This window comes from Hyaena hyaena, unplaced genomic scaffold (genome assembly GCF_003009895.1).
Source record: "Hyaena hyaena isolate Hyena2069 unplaced genomic scaffold, ASM300989v1 scaffold_818, whole genome shotgun sequence".
Taxonomy (NCBI): Eukaryota; Metazoa; Chordata; class Mammalia; order Carnivora; family Hyaenidae; genus Hyaena; species Hyaena hyaena.
In genome coordinates, this window is record NW_024081451.1 from 425,522 (window position 1) to 442,719 (window position 17,198).

The 17,198-nt window shown below is 35.7% G+C and overlaps 1 protein-coding gene across 3 annotated transcripts in view; it reads right to left on the reverse strand.

The window, feature by feature from the left end:
- Positions 1-346: 346 nt before the first annotated feature.
- Positions 347-17,198, reverse strand: part of ETV1 (ETS variant transcription factor 1) — a 93,022-nt gene continuing 76,170 nt past the window's right edge. For all 3 annotated transcript variants that reach the window (XM_039219422.1, XM_039219424.1, XM_039219423.1), the window contains 4 exons: positions 15,816-15,884; positions 12,642-12,811; positions 7,404-7,505; positions 347-2,359 (listed from right to left, as the gene is read on the reverse strand). In XM_039219422.1, coding sequence (XP_039075353.1) covers positions 2,138-2,359; positions 7,404-7,505; positions 12,642-12,811; positions 15,816-15,884 — 563 coding nt within the window. In that variant the 3' untranslated portion in view covers positions 347-2,137. The remainder of the gene's footprint in view (positions 2,360-7,403; positions 7,506-12,641; positions 12,812-15,815; positions 15,885-17,198) is intronic.

A 17,198-nucleotide genomic window follows, 5' to 3' on the forward strand; every position in this document is an offset into this window, starting at 1 on the left:
TATTTTAAAATTTGTTTTTATTCTAAGTGCTGTAAATGGCCACATGAGCATAGTAGGGGGAAAATTCTCATTTTTAAGGCATACTTATTAACCCATAATGGGCCTAATGATATATAATGTATATGCAGAACAATCATTGAAATCACAGGTTACATACATACGCTGAAATTAAAATAGACCTTTTTGTAGGATTAAACGTGACTAGTATTGATTACAGTATATGGGTTTCCCAATAACTGTTCAATTTAGATATATGAGCTGTGATCTGTGTCATTTTGGAAAATGGGTAGCCAGGAAATCATCTTTCAACAATCGTTCCTGTGGTCATCAAGAAATGCTTTTATAGGTTCATTTGGCTTTGTGTGTTGGATTTTTTTTTTTTTTTTAACATTTCACTATAGACTCTTAAAAAATGTCGTTCCTCTGGGATATTGATGGACTGAAAAAAATTCATGCTTCTTGTCTGAATGGTTCAGCCAGCTCTTCAAAGATATCATAACACCATTTACTTGGTCTTTTTCAAGGTGAATGAAACAACATATTCTGCTTTCAGTATTTTTTTTTCCAAATGCCAAACAAAAACAAAACAAAAACCTTTGAAACTTTAAATCTTCTTTCAAACAATCCAATCACATTTACACAAGTGTCCAAAACAAGATGATGAGTATCAGTGCCAGCACTATGTCATACAGCAACTTCCTCAGATTCTTTGACAGTTTGTAAATAATTTTCTATTTCACCAAAAGTTACGAAAGTTTCCACAGTTTCCCTTAGCAAGCTGAAGCTTACTCTTCATTTGTCAATGTGCATAAAAGCTGCTTATAGCATAGCATGGCGTAAGCTAATTTTTAAGCAATAAATGGTTTGAGTCATCTATTTTGTCCTGAAATGCTATCTGTAGTTAACTGCATTGCTTATAAATGGTCATAGTAAATTCAGCATGAAAGAGAATATTACAGAAAAGACAGCAGCAGAAGCATTAGCATTATCTAATATTTATATATGTTATCAACATAACACAGCAGTAAAAGGTTTAAATGCATATCAATGGGTACCATGTCTAAAAATTACTATAGTACCTATTTAGTGTATTGGATATTTTTCTTAAGGAGTGCTTGCTGTACCTAGAACAGCATAATATGTGATTTAGTACAGTTAATTCTTATCGATTAAATAATGTCTTTTTATGTATTGAAGGAAGTGAGATAGATATTTTTTTGCTTCATTGTTATCCCGGGTTTAACATTTAAATGAAGATCTCAAAGGACCATGACATATCATTATTTAACTGAAACGGGCTTCAAAATATTTAAACGACAGTATGATTTGTATCTAAACAGCAAGGTGGCACCAGATACATGTAATGCTACTGGCCTGTGACTCAGTTTGGAGCCAGAGTACAAAATTGTGCCCCTCATTTACAGTCATGGTGATCACTCAACTTCACAGAGAATTACCCATTTTATGGTTATCCTCTGTGAGTCACATACAGAGCAAAACGAAACAAAAAACAGCAAATGCAATCTCTAAATACCTTTTTACAACAGGTGCAAAAACCAGTCATCTCTAACAATTAAACTGCCATTTACAGTAGGGTTTTTTTGTTTTTTTTGTGTGTGTGGTTTTTTATTTTTTTTGTTGTTTTTTTTTTTTTTTTTTGTACACCTTGCAGAGACTCAGAAATGATAGGGGAAAATGCCCAAGGCTAATAGTCTCCAAGTGGATATTTACACAATGCGAATTAACTGTACCATAGATACCCAGAGAAAATGAACATTTTCTTAGGTTGTTATGAAATCAAATAAACATGATATAGCTTCATCATACTTAAAACCTGTAGGACCCCATCCCAAGCCTAAGTAAAAAGTAATCCCCGTACTCCCCCACCCATTCACCCATTATCTTCCTGTTACACAGAATAAATGTTTAGATTACTCCCACCCACCCTCAAATAAAGTGCGCAGTCCATGGCAGACCATAGAATAATGCAACAGGAAAGCCCCTTTTTGTGTATTATTATTTAAAAATAAAATACAAACAACAAAAATCAAACAAAGATTGAAGAGAACTCAGAGATTCTCTGCATCCTGCAAAACGAAGGAACACGTGAGGAGGCCCTGCTTCACTGTCACTTGTGTTAATACACATAGCCTTCGTTGTAGGGGTGGGGGTTGCAGCAGCCCCCTTCCGGCATGTAGGCCATGCTCTCGTCAAAGTGAGACAGAGGCACCGTGTCCTCTTCATTGATGTGACGTTCCATGTCCGTCTTCAGCAGTGGGCGCTGATTATCTGGAAAGGCCATGGAGAACAGGGCTTCGGGATCACACACAAATTTGTAGACATATCTCTCTCCAGCCACCTGATGAAACACGGAAGAGAAAAACCCAGCCTTATGTATAGTGCAGGATGTTAACTGAATTTAGTGTGGCGAACATTTCATGATACATATGAGTAGTGAATCATTATGTTTTACACCTGAAAATGATGTAACGTTATTCGACAATGGACATGAGAAGAACTGTGATCTTTACCATCACCAAATGATAAAGAGCAGGGAAAGGAAAGAATAAAAACATGGTTTAATATACCAGAAAGGATGCATAACTAAAGAAAAGCAACCAAGGGTTTGCAGATATCCATAAAAGCCAAAAAAAAAAAAAACAAACCAAAACAAAACACCAAACAAAAGTCTTCTTTACTTTGTGGAATAAACTACAGTCCAATAGAGGGAAATGCGACCTGGAGTAAAGATTGACTTTGAGAAATAACATTTATTCCAGGCACAGCTAGAAGGCTTAGTGGTTTGCTTGTTTTAAATAAAAGGAAATTTACATTGTTATGGGGGTGAGGGGATGGAATCAATGATTTCAGACAGACAACTCCCATCGGAGTTTCTTTCCCTTTGTTTTAAAAGGTAATTATTTATAAAATGACTGGATCTTTAAGGCGTAGTGTCTCCCTCTTAATATTACATTTCTGAAATTGTATAAAAATTAAATTTCTAAACATTAAAAGAAAAATGTGTTATGCTCCTAATCCTAATAAGACTAGACTAGTGACTCACTGATTCACAGGGTGGATTGTTGTTGTTTTTTTTTCTTCTTTTTTTCTTTCTTTTTTTTGGGCACTTGTGTATTCTCATGGAAAAGAAAAACCCAAAAGATGCATAGCCCTATTTAAATGAAAGATGGATCAAGGAGACAGCATTATCCTGGGTACATCACTTTTAAAAATGAAGGCAAGATGCATTAGACAGAAGTTAAGGATGTGTGTAAAGTGTCAAATTGAAGTAAGAGGTGTAAAGAAGTGAAAGGAATTTAAAATATACAATGCATACGGAGGAAATGAGAAAAAAGAAATGTGACAGCTGTCTGAAATAAAGGAGACGTAGCATAATTTGTAGGGAATGACATGTCCCAAACTTAAATTTGGAAGAATAATGTTTCTCTAGGAAATGATAAACAATAATGAAGTGAAACACATATGCACCCTCACCTCTATTAATAGACAAAACTAAGGTTCTAAAAAAACCAGGGGTGGGTTGGGGATAGAGGTGGAGGGTGTGTGTGTATGAATACAATTCTTTGTATTGACAATGACAGTAACTTTTCGTGTGCGTGTAGAGATTCGTAATTTTAGAAAGGTGAAAATTACTCAAAACCTCTGGGTTCCTATGAATCAAAAAGGCACTGCTATTTGCTTTGTGATGCCGGAGAAGAGTAAGTTCATAGTTTATAAACTATCTGTATCTGTCTGGAAAAAATGAATCAACTACCAAAGAGCACTAGTGTTCTGGACTCAAGATTTAGAACATTTTTTTGTACTGAATTTTTTTTTTTAGCTTGTAAGTGCAACCAGTATAGAGAAACCAAATAATCTGAATATTCTTAGGTATGAAAACAGGGAACACTCAGTTTTTATAACTTTGGACATGTTTCTTAATCTGCTCTCAGTTCCCCTTTTTTGTGTGTGAAATAAAGTGGAAATGGCTACTGTGGAAAGCCTCTTATAAAATTGAGATGGAAGTTTCTAGTACATTGCATCACAAACTGAGGAGCTGGCATAAATTTATTTACTTGTCCTTTATAAAAAAGAAATTAAGCTCATAAAGGTGGATTTACCATAAATATAAAAACAGGTAATATCAAAAACAAAGCTAAGATATGAAATCCTAGTTTTCCTTTCTTTTCTTTATTCAAAGCATTTTGAGGAAAAAAAATAATAAATGGCCTGCATACCTCAGAGCATTTAATAACCTTCTTTGTTTTGTTTGGAGTTTCAGAAAAAGAGGTATTTGCTTTAGGCTACTGGTAGCTTTTTTATCCAACCTGTTGCTATTGGTTATAATTAGAAATGATTTGATAAATCACCATGGGGAATTAAAACGTACAACATGCAATCAAGATTAGAAAACTTCTTAAGGAGTCTGCCCTGACTCACTGCTTCCTGCTATTTTTCTTACGAAAAACATTTTTGGAGCTACCACTATATTTATCAGACTATGTTAGATGCCACAGAGTTTAGAACCAAGGCTGATAACTACCCGAGGGAAATAATGTGTTTTATTAGTAGTAATACAATTATAATGTAACAAATGCTGTACATTAAGTATACCCAAACTGCAATGCTGAGATAGAACATGAATTTTATAGGAGATGAATTAGAATTAAACAAGGAAGTATCTTTTGAACTGTGCTTTAAAAGACTACATATTTAAATTATGTGTTAAGTTTTAAAATCACAGAAGTAACACAGGGTAACTAGAGGAAAATTAAAAATTACACATTAAACCAAAGGAAACAATGATCTATCATTATATCATCAAGAAATAACCACTGTTAAAATACTTGCATGTATTTGTGTAGGCATTTCTAAGTTTTGAAACAGAAGTGCACACATGTATGTACAGTCTAAAAGCCATACTCCACCATTTCTTCTTTCAAAACTACTGAAATAATCGGAATTTTTAAATATGTTTAGATCCATTTATTTTTATTTTCTAATCTTTCCATTTAATTTTCCTTGATGTACACCACATACATTCATAATTTTAAGTTTATATGATCTGAAGAGAAGCCAGAGTATCATAATTTTAAGTTTCTAAACATGTGTGGTCATATAAACATTTTCCACTATACACTGGAATATAAAATTCTATATCATACTTTTTTTTGTAAAGGATAGCATAATTTCCCTCAGTGACCCTGTTAAAATTTACTTAACCACTGGATTGATATATATGTTAGGTAAGACTCAGAAGGCAAGACACTCTATAAAGAGGGAACCATATCAGTGAAGTAATGAGGGGGATGGAGGTGTGTCAAATAGCAGCAAACAGAATCACTAAACACATATGAGGAAAAAGAATAAATATGTCTGTAAAAATTGTAAACAGCCTTCATTTATGTGCTGCCTACAAGAGACTTCAATTTTGTATGTTTCACCATTAAGCATCTTATGCTTTCTCACATTACGCGGCAACACCCCAAAGGGTGTGTCATAGAAAACACAGACATTTTGCTATCCTATACTAGCTGATAGATAAATAGGTGCCAACAGTTTCTTTTGGCAATTACATCCCAATAGGGGAAAATGTGAGGAGCAACACTATTTTAATCTGTATTTTAGTATCTATGCCATTATTTGACAGCATCTTGTTTTATCAATCTATTAAAATAAGAGGTAAACACATGGTATATGTAATCACTGGATACATAAATAGGAACATGGAACATGGCGATATTAGTAATAAGAAGCACGTCTGAACACTCTTGAGAATAATTAAGACCTGGCGTGACATCCTGGAGATACCCTGTCAAACACTATGTCTAAAAGCTGAGGTGTAATTAGAGACCTTCTTCTTTTTAGCTCTCTGTGAATGCTCCCTTTAATAAGAGACTTAATGGTCAGGACACACAAGCCAAATGTGTCTCAGCTTACACTGGCTTCAGGGTGTGAGTGGAATTCAGAGCTACCATTCGCTGAAGACTTCTACTGTGCCAGGTACCACACAACGGTCTCGGGTGCCTTATTTCATTTAATAATCAGAACAGCCTCAGGAAGTAAAATCACCACCATTTAGCAAGGAAAAAATCTGTTGAAAAAGGTGACTCACCAAGAAGTCAGCATGCAAACCTAAATCCTGAGTGCATTTTCTCTTACTGTTGTGCAACACTGCCCAGGACTGGGGGGCACATGCAGCACCAGCCCACGTGATGTGCTGGGACTAGGCATGCGGTGAGGGAAGTGAAAGGGTCTCACTGTCCATGGGAAGGGTGGGTGAGAAGGAGGGAGGAATAAAACAGACCCTATGGATGAGATGGAGAACACAGGGGAGCAAGTATTGGTTATATGTCTTGAAGGTGAGATTCAGGGAAATAGTAAACAAGAAATGGATTCAGCCTTATCTTTCAAGGATCTTGGTCATTTTAACTTCCGAGCTAACGAAGTCCAGAGCACCGATTCGTCTGGTCTAAAGACTCAATGATGCTGTTCCCTCTATTCCAAAATGTTACATGTAGCAAATGGTTTAGTTTTCCCTGGCATAACTATCGTGGTCTAAAAATACGCCACGGTGTGGAATATGTAACTATGTTTGTGTCCCCCATATGAACAGAGGATGCGTAATAAAACAGTAATGTTCACAATGGATAAATCATAAACCTGGTTCACAGTCTACACAACTGGAATGAATACACACACAAGGCTGAAGGATCTAATAGTAACAAATGTCCAATGTTTTATCTTTATTCATCGGTTCATTCCCTTCTTCAAAACTTTTACAAACTCTTCTACATGGACTTAATTTGTCTTATCTTTCAAATACTAGGAGAAGCTCAACTGAAATGAATGAAAATATATTTAACTTCATTCACCAATGAAATAGTATCAAATACTTATTTTCCATAAATGGTTTAGAATTCTAAGCTGTCATGTGCTGAAACCAGGCAAAATCTCAGACAAGAAGAAAACATTTTTCAGAACAAGAAATGCTCTGAATGTTTTTAAAGGACCAGAACAAGGAGCGGAAGAAGTAAGCATTCAGTGTGTATTGGAATCTATAAATAAAAGCACTTCCAAATTATATAATTGTGGGGAATGCAGTGGATTACCAATGTCTGGGAAGATACACGTGAATATTAGTACTGAAACATTTTTCACCAAATACGGCAAAGTTGGAACTGCAAGAAAGTCTAGTAGTTTCTATATGATATTATTACCCTGGTCTATAATGCCCAGGAATTTATAAATAGTAAGGCTTATACCAAAACCAAGAGCTAAGCATATGTTAAAATGAGTGAAAACCTTGCTTCAGCAATGCAATGATATGTGGCTTTTAAAGTATGACATGCAGATTATTGTGCAACATTTCAATGAATTTTAATGCTGTTTTAGCTGCTCACCTTTTGCATGATTCCTTTCTCATAATAATAGCGAAGCGAACGGCTAAGTTTATCATAGTTCATAGCTGGCCTGTTTTTCTGAATGCCCCAACGCCGGGCCACCTGCCACCAAAACAAAATGACATTGTAGTGTTAAGTATTGCCTGATCAAGATATTTCGTAAAACATCAGCGAATTAATCAGTTACTTCCAAATCTTCCAAATCACATCCAAATTAAAGACCTAAGTAAAGAGGCAAAAGCTATCATGATCTGAATTTTCCTGTGTCCTGGTCTGGTTTTAAACCAGGCGTGCAGCGCAGTGATCATTCTGAAACTTCACAATAGAATTCTTTGTGACTATTGTTTTGGATACAAAATTAAATGGAAATAAGGGGATGTGTTTACAATGGGAACAAACAGGCTGCAATTCACCAAGATGAGGCAAGTTTCCCATTCTGAGATATACGGCCTGTTTTTCCCTCTTAGTTTTTCAGATGAAACCCATAGATCAAGAACAGCTTAGTGGTCTCTTTGTAAAGGTGTTTTTTTGAGGTTGTGATAAACTAAAGAAAAAAATACCCTGTTTGATACTAAATAAAAGACGCACAAGTGGCATTTTATGTGTAGCAGAGGAAACGCTATACAAATTCATAATCTGAACTGCAAATAATTTTTATTGCCTGAAGCAGCATCAGAATAAAACTGTAACCAATACTAAACTGGCGAATTAGGCATTCATTTAGACAACAGTAATTGGATACTAAAAATAAGAAGGAAGTGGAAAAGGTCACCATGTACACGAGTCCACAAACAAAAATCTCTAAAGCAGAATGTCGACTTTGTTATTCAGTGAAAAAATCTCAGAACTTTTTATAAATTGGCTTTGGAGGAGCGACTTATCTGGCAGAGGAGAGTTTTTCAAGAAAACCCCCTTCTTCCATATATATGTGTCCCCTGTGTCACCACTGCCCTGGGCCAGCTGAAGCATTGTACGGAACAGCATAGTCTGCTTTTGCTACCCCGGCTAAAGTTGTATTCTCGTTAATTTCCATATTTTATTAGTCTGAGCAGACACTGCAGCTGTCATGCATACCTAGGCAACCTCAGGAGAGCATTATCTAACAGGGCTAGTGTTTTCCTTCATATCTATGAAATTCCAAGTTGTTGCTATGTCCCATACACTAAAATAGAATGCTCTTCAGAGAGATTAGACTGTTTTTCTCCGTTTTATTAACAATAGGCTTTCCCTAGGGTTTTTTTCCTCTCTTTTGAAAATACTGATCCTTGCTATTTTCTATCTCCCTAATTTGTATTCCCTGAATAAACATACAATGTAATTTAGCCACATGCATTCCTATACTTTTTTAAGAGCAGAGAAATGTGATGTAACAGGGACATGATGACATACCCAAGTGGTCATCAAAGCAGGCACATCTTAATTGTCCAAAGATAAACTTCATTTTAATTAAGTGTTCTAAGCAGTAGTGAAATGGGAGGGTGGCAGTAAGAAATGAAAGCAATACTTTCTAAATAAAATGCCTTTTAAAAACCGAATAGATATCAGTAAATCTTTAAGAGATTCGGCAAGTGAACAGCATGCAAACCTGAGACATGAAAACAAACTCTTTTTTCTTTTATATATATATTTTTTTTCTTTTTTTTTAAATATAATTTATTGTCAAGTTGGCTAAATGACAGTGTCTACAGTGTGCTTTCGGTGTTTGGGGTAGATTCCCATGATTCATCACCTACATACAACACCCAGCACTCATCCCAACAAGTGCCCTCCTCAGTGCCCATCACCCATTTTCCCCTCTTCCCCACCCCCATAAACCCTCAGTTCTCTGTATTTTAGAGTCTCTTGTGGTTTGCCTCCCTTCTTCCCTGTTTGTAACTGTTTGAAAATAAACTATTAATATTTCCATAAATTAAACAACGACTTATGAATACTTTTTCATTTATAAATGCTTCTCATCTAGAAACTCACCAGGATTCCCCTAGAAAGTAAAAAACCTGCAACCAACTTGAAGACAACACAGTGGAAGTCTCTAGGGAGAAAAAAGATGATTTTTTTTATACCATAAGCAGGGTCTGGCCTTGAGGATGCCAGGTAATTCTCAGCACAAGTGGGTATTACTAGATATTTTTAAACAATAGATTTATTCTTACAGTTATTTTCTTAATTTTTTAAATATTTATTCATTTTTGAGAGACAGAGAGAGAGAGAGAGAGAGTGAGCATGAGCAGAAGAAAGGTAGAGAAAGGAGACACAGCATCTGAAGCAGGCTCAACGTGAACCCACCAACCATGAGATCATGACCTGAGCTGAAGTCAGATGCTTAACTGAATGAGCCACTCAGGTGCCCTAATTCTTAGAGCTGTTTAAATTGACTCAGTGTCATATTCATAAAGGAAAGTGTGACATACCAATATGCCTATGAGATGCAGACAAGTTATGCAAGATGAGTAAGTTCTAGAGATCTGCTCTACTATAGTGTACTCACAGTTAACAGGACTATATGATACACTTGATAAGAGGGTAGATGCCATGTTAAATGTTGTTACCCCAATAATAAATATAAAAAAGACTGAAAAATTGATAGATATTTCAAATAATTTCCAGGATAGGTGAGACCACCTTTTCCAACTAGGAAAGCCCTCTCAGCCCTCATGTGTGACCCACCAGCACGGTTATCTTCATCACTGCCAAAAGCCAAGGCAACATTTTCAACAAGGAGTAGGTGCAATGGTGGTTATATTTCCAGTGCCTTCCTTAGGATACTCCTCCAAGTGAAAACTTCAACCATTAGTGAGGAAACCAAAAAGGCAACTGTGCTATAAAAATCACCCCTATTGTCAAATGAAGTAAGTAGATTACTCAATTTACTTTTAAAAACGCATGCGAATAATTAACAATAAGCCTGGAAACCACAATCAGGGCCTGCTTATCAGACTTCTTGGTAACTCTTTCAGGTCAACAAGTTTGAATTATCTTTGAAAGACTTCTGAGTCCTAGAGATATTTTACTATGTTAATAATTGTTCCCTGAGACAATTCCCAAGGATCCATGATTAATTTGAAAATAACATCTCAATATCTCAAATATCTCAAAAAGAGAAATAGTAAAGAGCCATGTGCTTGCTAAAGTTAGCGAAACACACTGAGTGGATAATCAGCCACAGGACTATAGTCTCACTCAATATTGCAAACTGCAAAATGACATTTCTAGAAAGAAATGGAACCTATGAGTAATTCCAGCAAGGACGGCTTCAGAGGCACATTTCCAGAGCTGTGCTGATCCTCCAAGAGCTACTATATAGTATGAGAAAGAGGGTGGTCATGGGCCGCAGAGGCTAAAAGAAATTTCAAACACTTTGCAAAGAAGACATTTAAAAGGCACAGTCATTGCCTAATGGAAGCAATCGCAACAGCGTTCAAAGCAGCAGCAGAAATGTGACATTTTGGGGCACCTGGGTGGCTCAGCCAGTTAAGTGTCTGACACTTGATTCTGGCTCAGGTCACAATCTCACAAGTTTGAGAGTTTGAACTCTGTGTCAGGCTCCCCACTGACAGCACCAACCCTGCTTGAGATTCTCTCTCTGCCTCTGTTCCCATTCTCCATGTGTGCAACGACTCTCTCTGTCAAAGTAAATATACTTAAAAAAAAAAAAAAAAAAAAAAAAGAAATGTGATATTTCATTTAAACAATTGCCTTAGGAGACTTAGTACTTACTAAACAATTACCATTGAGTTAGTTACTGCTTAGAAATGGTCTACTGACTCTGAATTACCTGGCTCTCTTCTACTTTGAGTCCACTACAGAAAAGGTATCTAAATGTTTGTTTGTTGTACTGAACAGATGTAACTGTATTTTTGTCCTGCATTTAAAAATCACAAAAATTCAGAATGTGATGGAACTTAAATGGTCATCTGTTCAAGTCTTCCATTTTACTTAATTCAACATAATCATTATGCAAGTCAACAATTGCTAAATAGAGAACTTAATTACATTTATAAGGATTTTATTCTCAAGAGGTCAATTATTGCCAACATAATTCAGTAATTTTTTCACCTCAACAAATACATGGCAAAAAAAAAAATACAAAATTCTGCTTCTATTCACTTTATTTTAGTCACAGGTAGAGGGAAATAACCGTTTGATATAAATCCCTGTTGCACGTGCCCAGTTCTCCGATGAACCAACTCTTGCAGTGATTATTAACGTGTTCGATGACGTGAACGGCACACACTTCCATCACGTTAAAGGGCTTTCAAGTTATTTTACATTAAGTGCTTCGAGTCTCAACTTGTTAGTGCTTCACATTTTACAGTTCTTTAACTTACTCTTTAACTTACGTCATTTAAGTCCATCTACATAAAAACGAATTCCACTTGACAGCCAAATTAAGCTACGGAATTTCAAATACCCAAACATTTAGCCCGTACTAGACAATGGATATTTTCAAAATCTGAAATTTGTTGTGTGTGTTTGGTATAGGGCAATGGAGATGCAAAACTAACCCTCTAAGCACTAGTTATAATCTGACATAGATTTATAATTATGCTAACCACCTCCTGTTATTTCAAACTTCTTTTACTACATATTTGAATCAGAAAACCTCAAATAAGAAAGGTGACTTATCCTCTGGATATCAAACTAGGACATGTGATCTGATTATAAATGAATACATGGTTTCAAAGGGCAGAAAATTTAAGAGTATAGGCTCATTAGCCTAGGTTGTAGATGTCCAGTCTATGTGAAATTAATCACTTGGGTTCAAAAATAGCTGGATATCTTACTAACTTTTTCGATCTTTCTGAGACATTTCGACCCTACAACCAAAATGATCAGTCACAGACATGTTAACTGAAAGTCTTCCATTGCTTTCTTGGCTAATGTAAACTAAAGTCCATTTTAATAGTAGCAGAGAAAGCACCTTTATTAAGACACAACCCCTACTTAGATGCTCTTTTAGTGACTTTCCAAGCACTGCATTCTTGAATAAAGTCTTATGCCCATGATATGTTCCAGTTGGTTTTCTTCATCAATTCCACAGGATGATATTCAACTGGAAAAGTGTGCAACATTTTCATTTCTTAGTTTAAATGTATAGATTTTTTTCCCTTTGCCCACCTTTTAATTTAGGTTTCCCTAAAGTTTTAAAATTAAAAAAAAAATCTGGCACACTGATCAAATATATGTTTCTTTAACTTTATAACATATCTGGTTTTTCACACAAAAATCTATTAAACCCACCTCTTCAGGCTCTATCAGTTTAAATTCCATGCCTCGCCCAGTCCACGCAATGAAATGAGAATTTGAAGGGTCATCCAGAAGAGCTACCAAAAACTGCCAGAGCTGCAGTGACCCCCGCCGCTGGTATGTGGGTCCTTCCCGATACATTCCTGGCTCCTGTTTGATGTCTCCTAAGTTAAAAAAATAATGTTTCGATTATTAGCAATATTATATTTTATAAAATTTACATTAAACCAATCACTAATATGATTAAAACACAACCTCTTCATGGGTATCTATGAAATGTAATGCTATTGCTAAATGGGGCTTTAAAACAATGAAAGGATTTGATGTAAACCAACAATCTGTAACAAACTTAAAAACAACTATATATAACATAGAATGGTCAAAACAAATCCACACAGGTGCAGGATAAGCCCACAGATGTCATTTACTTATAAAATTTTTGTATATTCATCCTTTTGTTTTCATTCATTTAAAAACCATATCATCTAATCACACTTCTTTTTGCTTTTATTGTTAATGACATTATTCACTGCTCTAAGCAACAGTGAAGAGAAAGTAATTTTAAGCTCTGAGCATTTTATTTGTACAAAATTAAATTAAATTAAATTTTGCAAACTATAATTTGTAATACCTCATTGACCTCCACATGACAAACTATTGCAAATTTTAATGCAAATATTTCAAAGCAAGTTTAATAACATCTTAAACACTGGGTTAAGTAATCTGTACATTATATACATTAGGAAAATCTCATAGGTAATTCAGGGCATATTGGATTATCATCATAGCATTCTTTTTCCAGACTTTCACACTGGCACTATCACTTTCTTAACTGGCAGCAAATCAAAATTTCCTTGTTTTTCTTTATATCTTGCTTGAATTTCACTCATGTGAATTTAGCTTGCTAGTCTTTTTCTAAAAGTGCAATCTGAAAACATATATACTGGAGCATATATACTCTGTAAATCTATATTTTTAATCAAGAAAGTTTGGTTTGTGTTACATTTCTTTGTTATTTATACAGAGTGTAAAAACCTATTAAGTAGATTACAGCAATACGGGCATTAGTATTGCAATTTTTCTGGCATAAATCTGGTCTTGCTTTTAGCAAAAAAACAGAAATTCAGTCACAGCTGCTGATTATTTACATCTACCTCCAGCCACTCCAAAATATATGGAATTGGTCACAATGGGGAATGAATGTCTAGGGCCCTATGAACATATCATTGTTAATGCACGAATTTCTCGTCTCCACCATAGAAAGAATTCAGACAGAATATATTGAAGCTAGTCTATTCACAGTGAGTGTGAATTATAAAGCAGACTAAATCAGTAGCCTCTTAAAACTTTCCTTTGGTTAGTACATAGAAACACACCTCTTAAAGTAATTACAAAAAGAACACTTTAAAAACCATAACCAAAATAAAATTATTCAGTCAATAGCTGCTAAAAATCATTATGTCATTTTGGTGTAAACTAGATAATACAGAAGTGTCTCTTCATATTGATTTCAATGACAGTTTTATTTATCTCAGTTTTTCCTTCTGAGGCTCACAAGTTTTTTATGGGGTTAACTGAGCAATTATACAGAGAGAGTGAAACACTGTCACATTTTATAATCTCTAGGTTGCTTCTGCCTCTTAAATGTGACTGACTGTACTGGCCTTGTCAATGAAAAAAAATAACCCTTTGTTTTTCTATTCTCTTGTTCTCTATTCCTTACAAAATATAAGAGTAACAAATACTATCTTCCAAAAAACGTTTTCTTAGTACAAAATTAAAGCATATTAAAAGTCAAAGGGAATGAATCATCTAGATAGATAGCTTCTCTGAACGTTGATGTGACTTAGGCCTGTTAAAGTCATAATCCCAGGGATAGTTTTGAGCTACTTTTTCTTCCTTATATGCCCATACTGATAATCAAGATTTCTTAAAATGTTAAGAATGAAGAGAAGAAAAAAAAGTCTGATGAAGGTCATTCCAAATAGAAGAAGAGAAAAACCTGCATTTGAAGAATTGTGACACTCTGCACATATCACACTGCTGAACCTCGAAGCTTAAAACTAACATCTATTTAGAATAAGGCCAAAAAAGTGACCCCTACTGGAGCTTAACCCTGTGACCTTCAATGAATTTAGTAATTGAAAGGAAGACTAAGGAAACAGATCTGCCAAAAATTATCATTCCTTCTGTGAAGGACCAGAGTAGCAAAAACCTCAGGAATAGAGTAGTCTTCAAGCAACTAATTAGAGATGTAGCAGCAGTCTGAGAATGCACTTTGCTGTTTAAATAATGACAATTAAAAAGTTACGAGAGCTACCAAGTCATTACTGCCATGATCCCCAAAGTTTGTGCAATCAGCTAATCAGAGGGTCCCTGCTCATTTCCTGTTAAACAATCAAAGCAGGAAATATGGAGACCACTCCGAAGAACCACTAAATCAATTAGCTGTTCACTTTTTACCCAAGATTCCGCATGGATGCTGACTTCTGTCACCTTTGTCGAGAAAAATGAAATTCTATTTAACTTGATACTCTTTTCTAAAATCTGGGACCTTTTCACTGCACTAGAGAGTGACATTAAGAAGGTAATGCTTTCCTGACTCCATTTTAAGCAATTACAAAATAATGGCAGATTTGGAATGAACACCTTCCCAAGGGGGGATAAAAGGAAAAAACAAAAAGGACTAACAATCACTAACGAAATGGGCAGCTATGTTGTCCCTGCGCTCCATTAATGCATCTTTTCATGAACAGTAAAAGGAAGAAGACCGCATTAGTCATCTGTGTATCCACAGTAGCATGCTTTCTGTTCTGCTTTGTTAATTATGGGATCAGCTTTCAATAAATCTCGAACAACAAGCTGCATGTGCTCAGCGGGACAATGGAAAGACCCCTCTTACTCAACACAGAGCTCAGCAAGAATGATACTCTGGTTGTAACTCTAAAAACGAGATCTCTCCAAGGACAATAGAAAACAAAACTTCTGAATAGGGGAAGGAAGAGAGAATTTACAAAAGGTAAAGGTTAGCAAGAGTTGAAGACATCACACATGATGTGCGTAGAAATCTTTAAAGTAGAGATATCAACTTCTTTCAGGGGAATTGAGGGTGAACTCTCCACTCCCTCTTAGAAAAAAATCAGACTTGAAGCACAATGAAAAACCTACCATCAAATTTCTCTGGGACAACACAGGTGTCATCATAAAACTGCCTGGGGCCCTTTTCAAACATACAGCCTGTGGGGAGAAATAGGATACATTTATTCATGATAGTAATGAAACTCACAAGCAATTTAAAATATAGCCATTTAACACAAAAATTGGGATAGAAAAGTGCTCTGCCATTTTTCAGCTCTGTGACCTTAGACACACTATTTAGCCTCGGTGTCTCTGTATCCTCACCTATAAAATGGGAATGATACTAAATCACCTATCTTAAAGGGTTGTTGTGAGGATAAGGATTTAATATATGCAAGTTTGGAATAGTACCTAGTGCACAGTGATATATGACAGTTAGGCATTTATCTCATTAGTAACCCAAGGACAGAGCAGGTAAACACTGGCAAACTTAGAAATTATACTGTATCATCATCTCCTTCTTCATTCTCTTCCAAGTTTTGTTATTCATGAGACAAGAGGGAAATCAGGATGAATTACTTATATTTACCCTACATGATTATCCTGATAAACTGAAATACATTCAGTTTACCCCTTACTTCCTGGGAGAAATATTTAGCTAGGCTAACCTTCTCATGTTTTCATGTTCAAAAGCCAAGGCAGTTTAATTCTTTTTTTTCCGCCTGTTTCCTGTAACTAAACTTAAGTCCACAGGAAAAAAAAAAAGGAGCAAAATATATCAACAGCTTTAACAGTCATTTTCTCCTCCATATGTCATTGACTGTGACCTTCACTGAACTGTTGTTGTCTTTGATCACCAGTAAGATATTTCATACAATTTAATCACAGTTTCATTTCTCAAATATTTCAGTCTCTACGGTGAGTACATAATATTGACAGCAGCGGCAATAATTACATCGCATTTCTGCAAACATTTTGGTCTCAAGTATTTCTGATTTACCAGCTCATTATACTCTTACTTAAATACAAGGATTTGGGGAGCCTGGGTTGCTCAGTCAGTTGAGAGTCCGACTTCGGCTCAGGTCATGATCTCACGGTTTGTGGGTTCGAACCCCGTGTCAGGCTCTTGTGCTGACAGCTAGCTCAGAGCCTGGGGCCTGTCTTCGAATTCTGTGTCTCCCTCTCTCTCTGCCCCTACCCCACTCATGCTCTGTCTCAAAAATAAATAAAGCTGTGCTGACAGCTAGCTCAGAGCCTGGAGCCTGTCTTCAGATTCTGTATCTCCCTGTCTCTCTGACCCTCCCCTGCTCATGCTGTCTCTCTCTCAGAAATAAATAAAAATCATTTAAAAAAAAATTTTAAATGAATACAAGAATTTTCTTCTACTAAGATCACTTATGCCAAACAACCAATGTCAAAGCATGCATCTATGTCATCTTCCTGAGGACACAGAACGCTTATGTCAAGAACCAT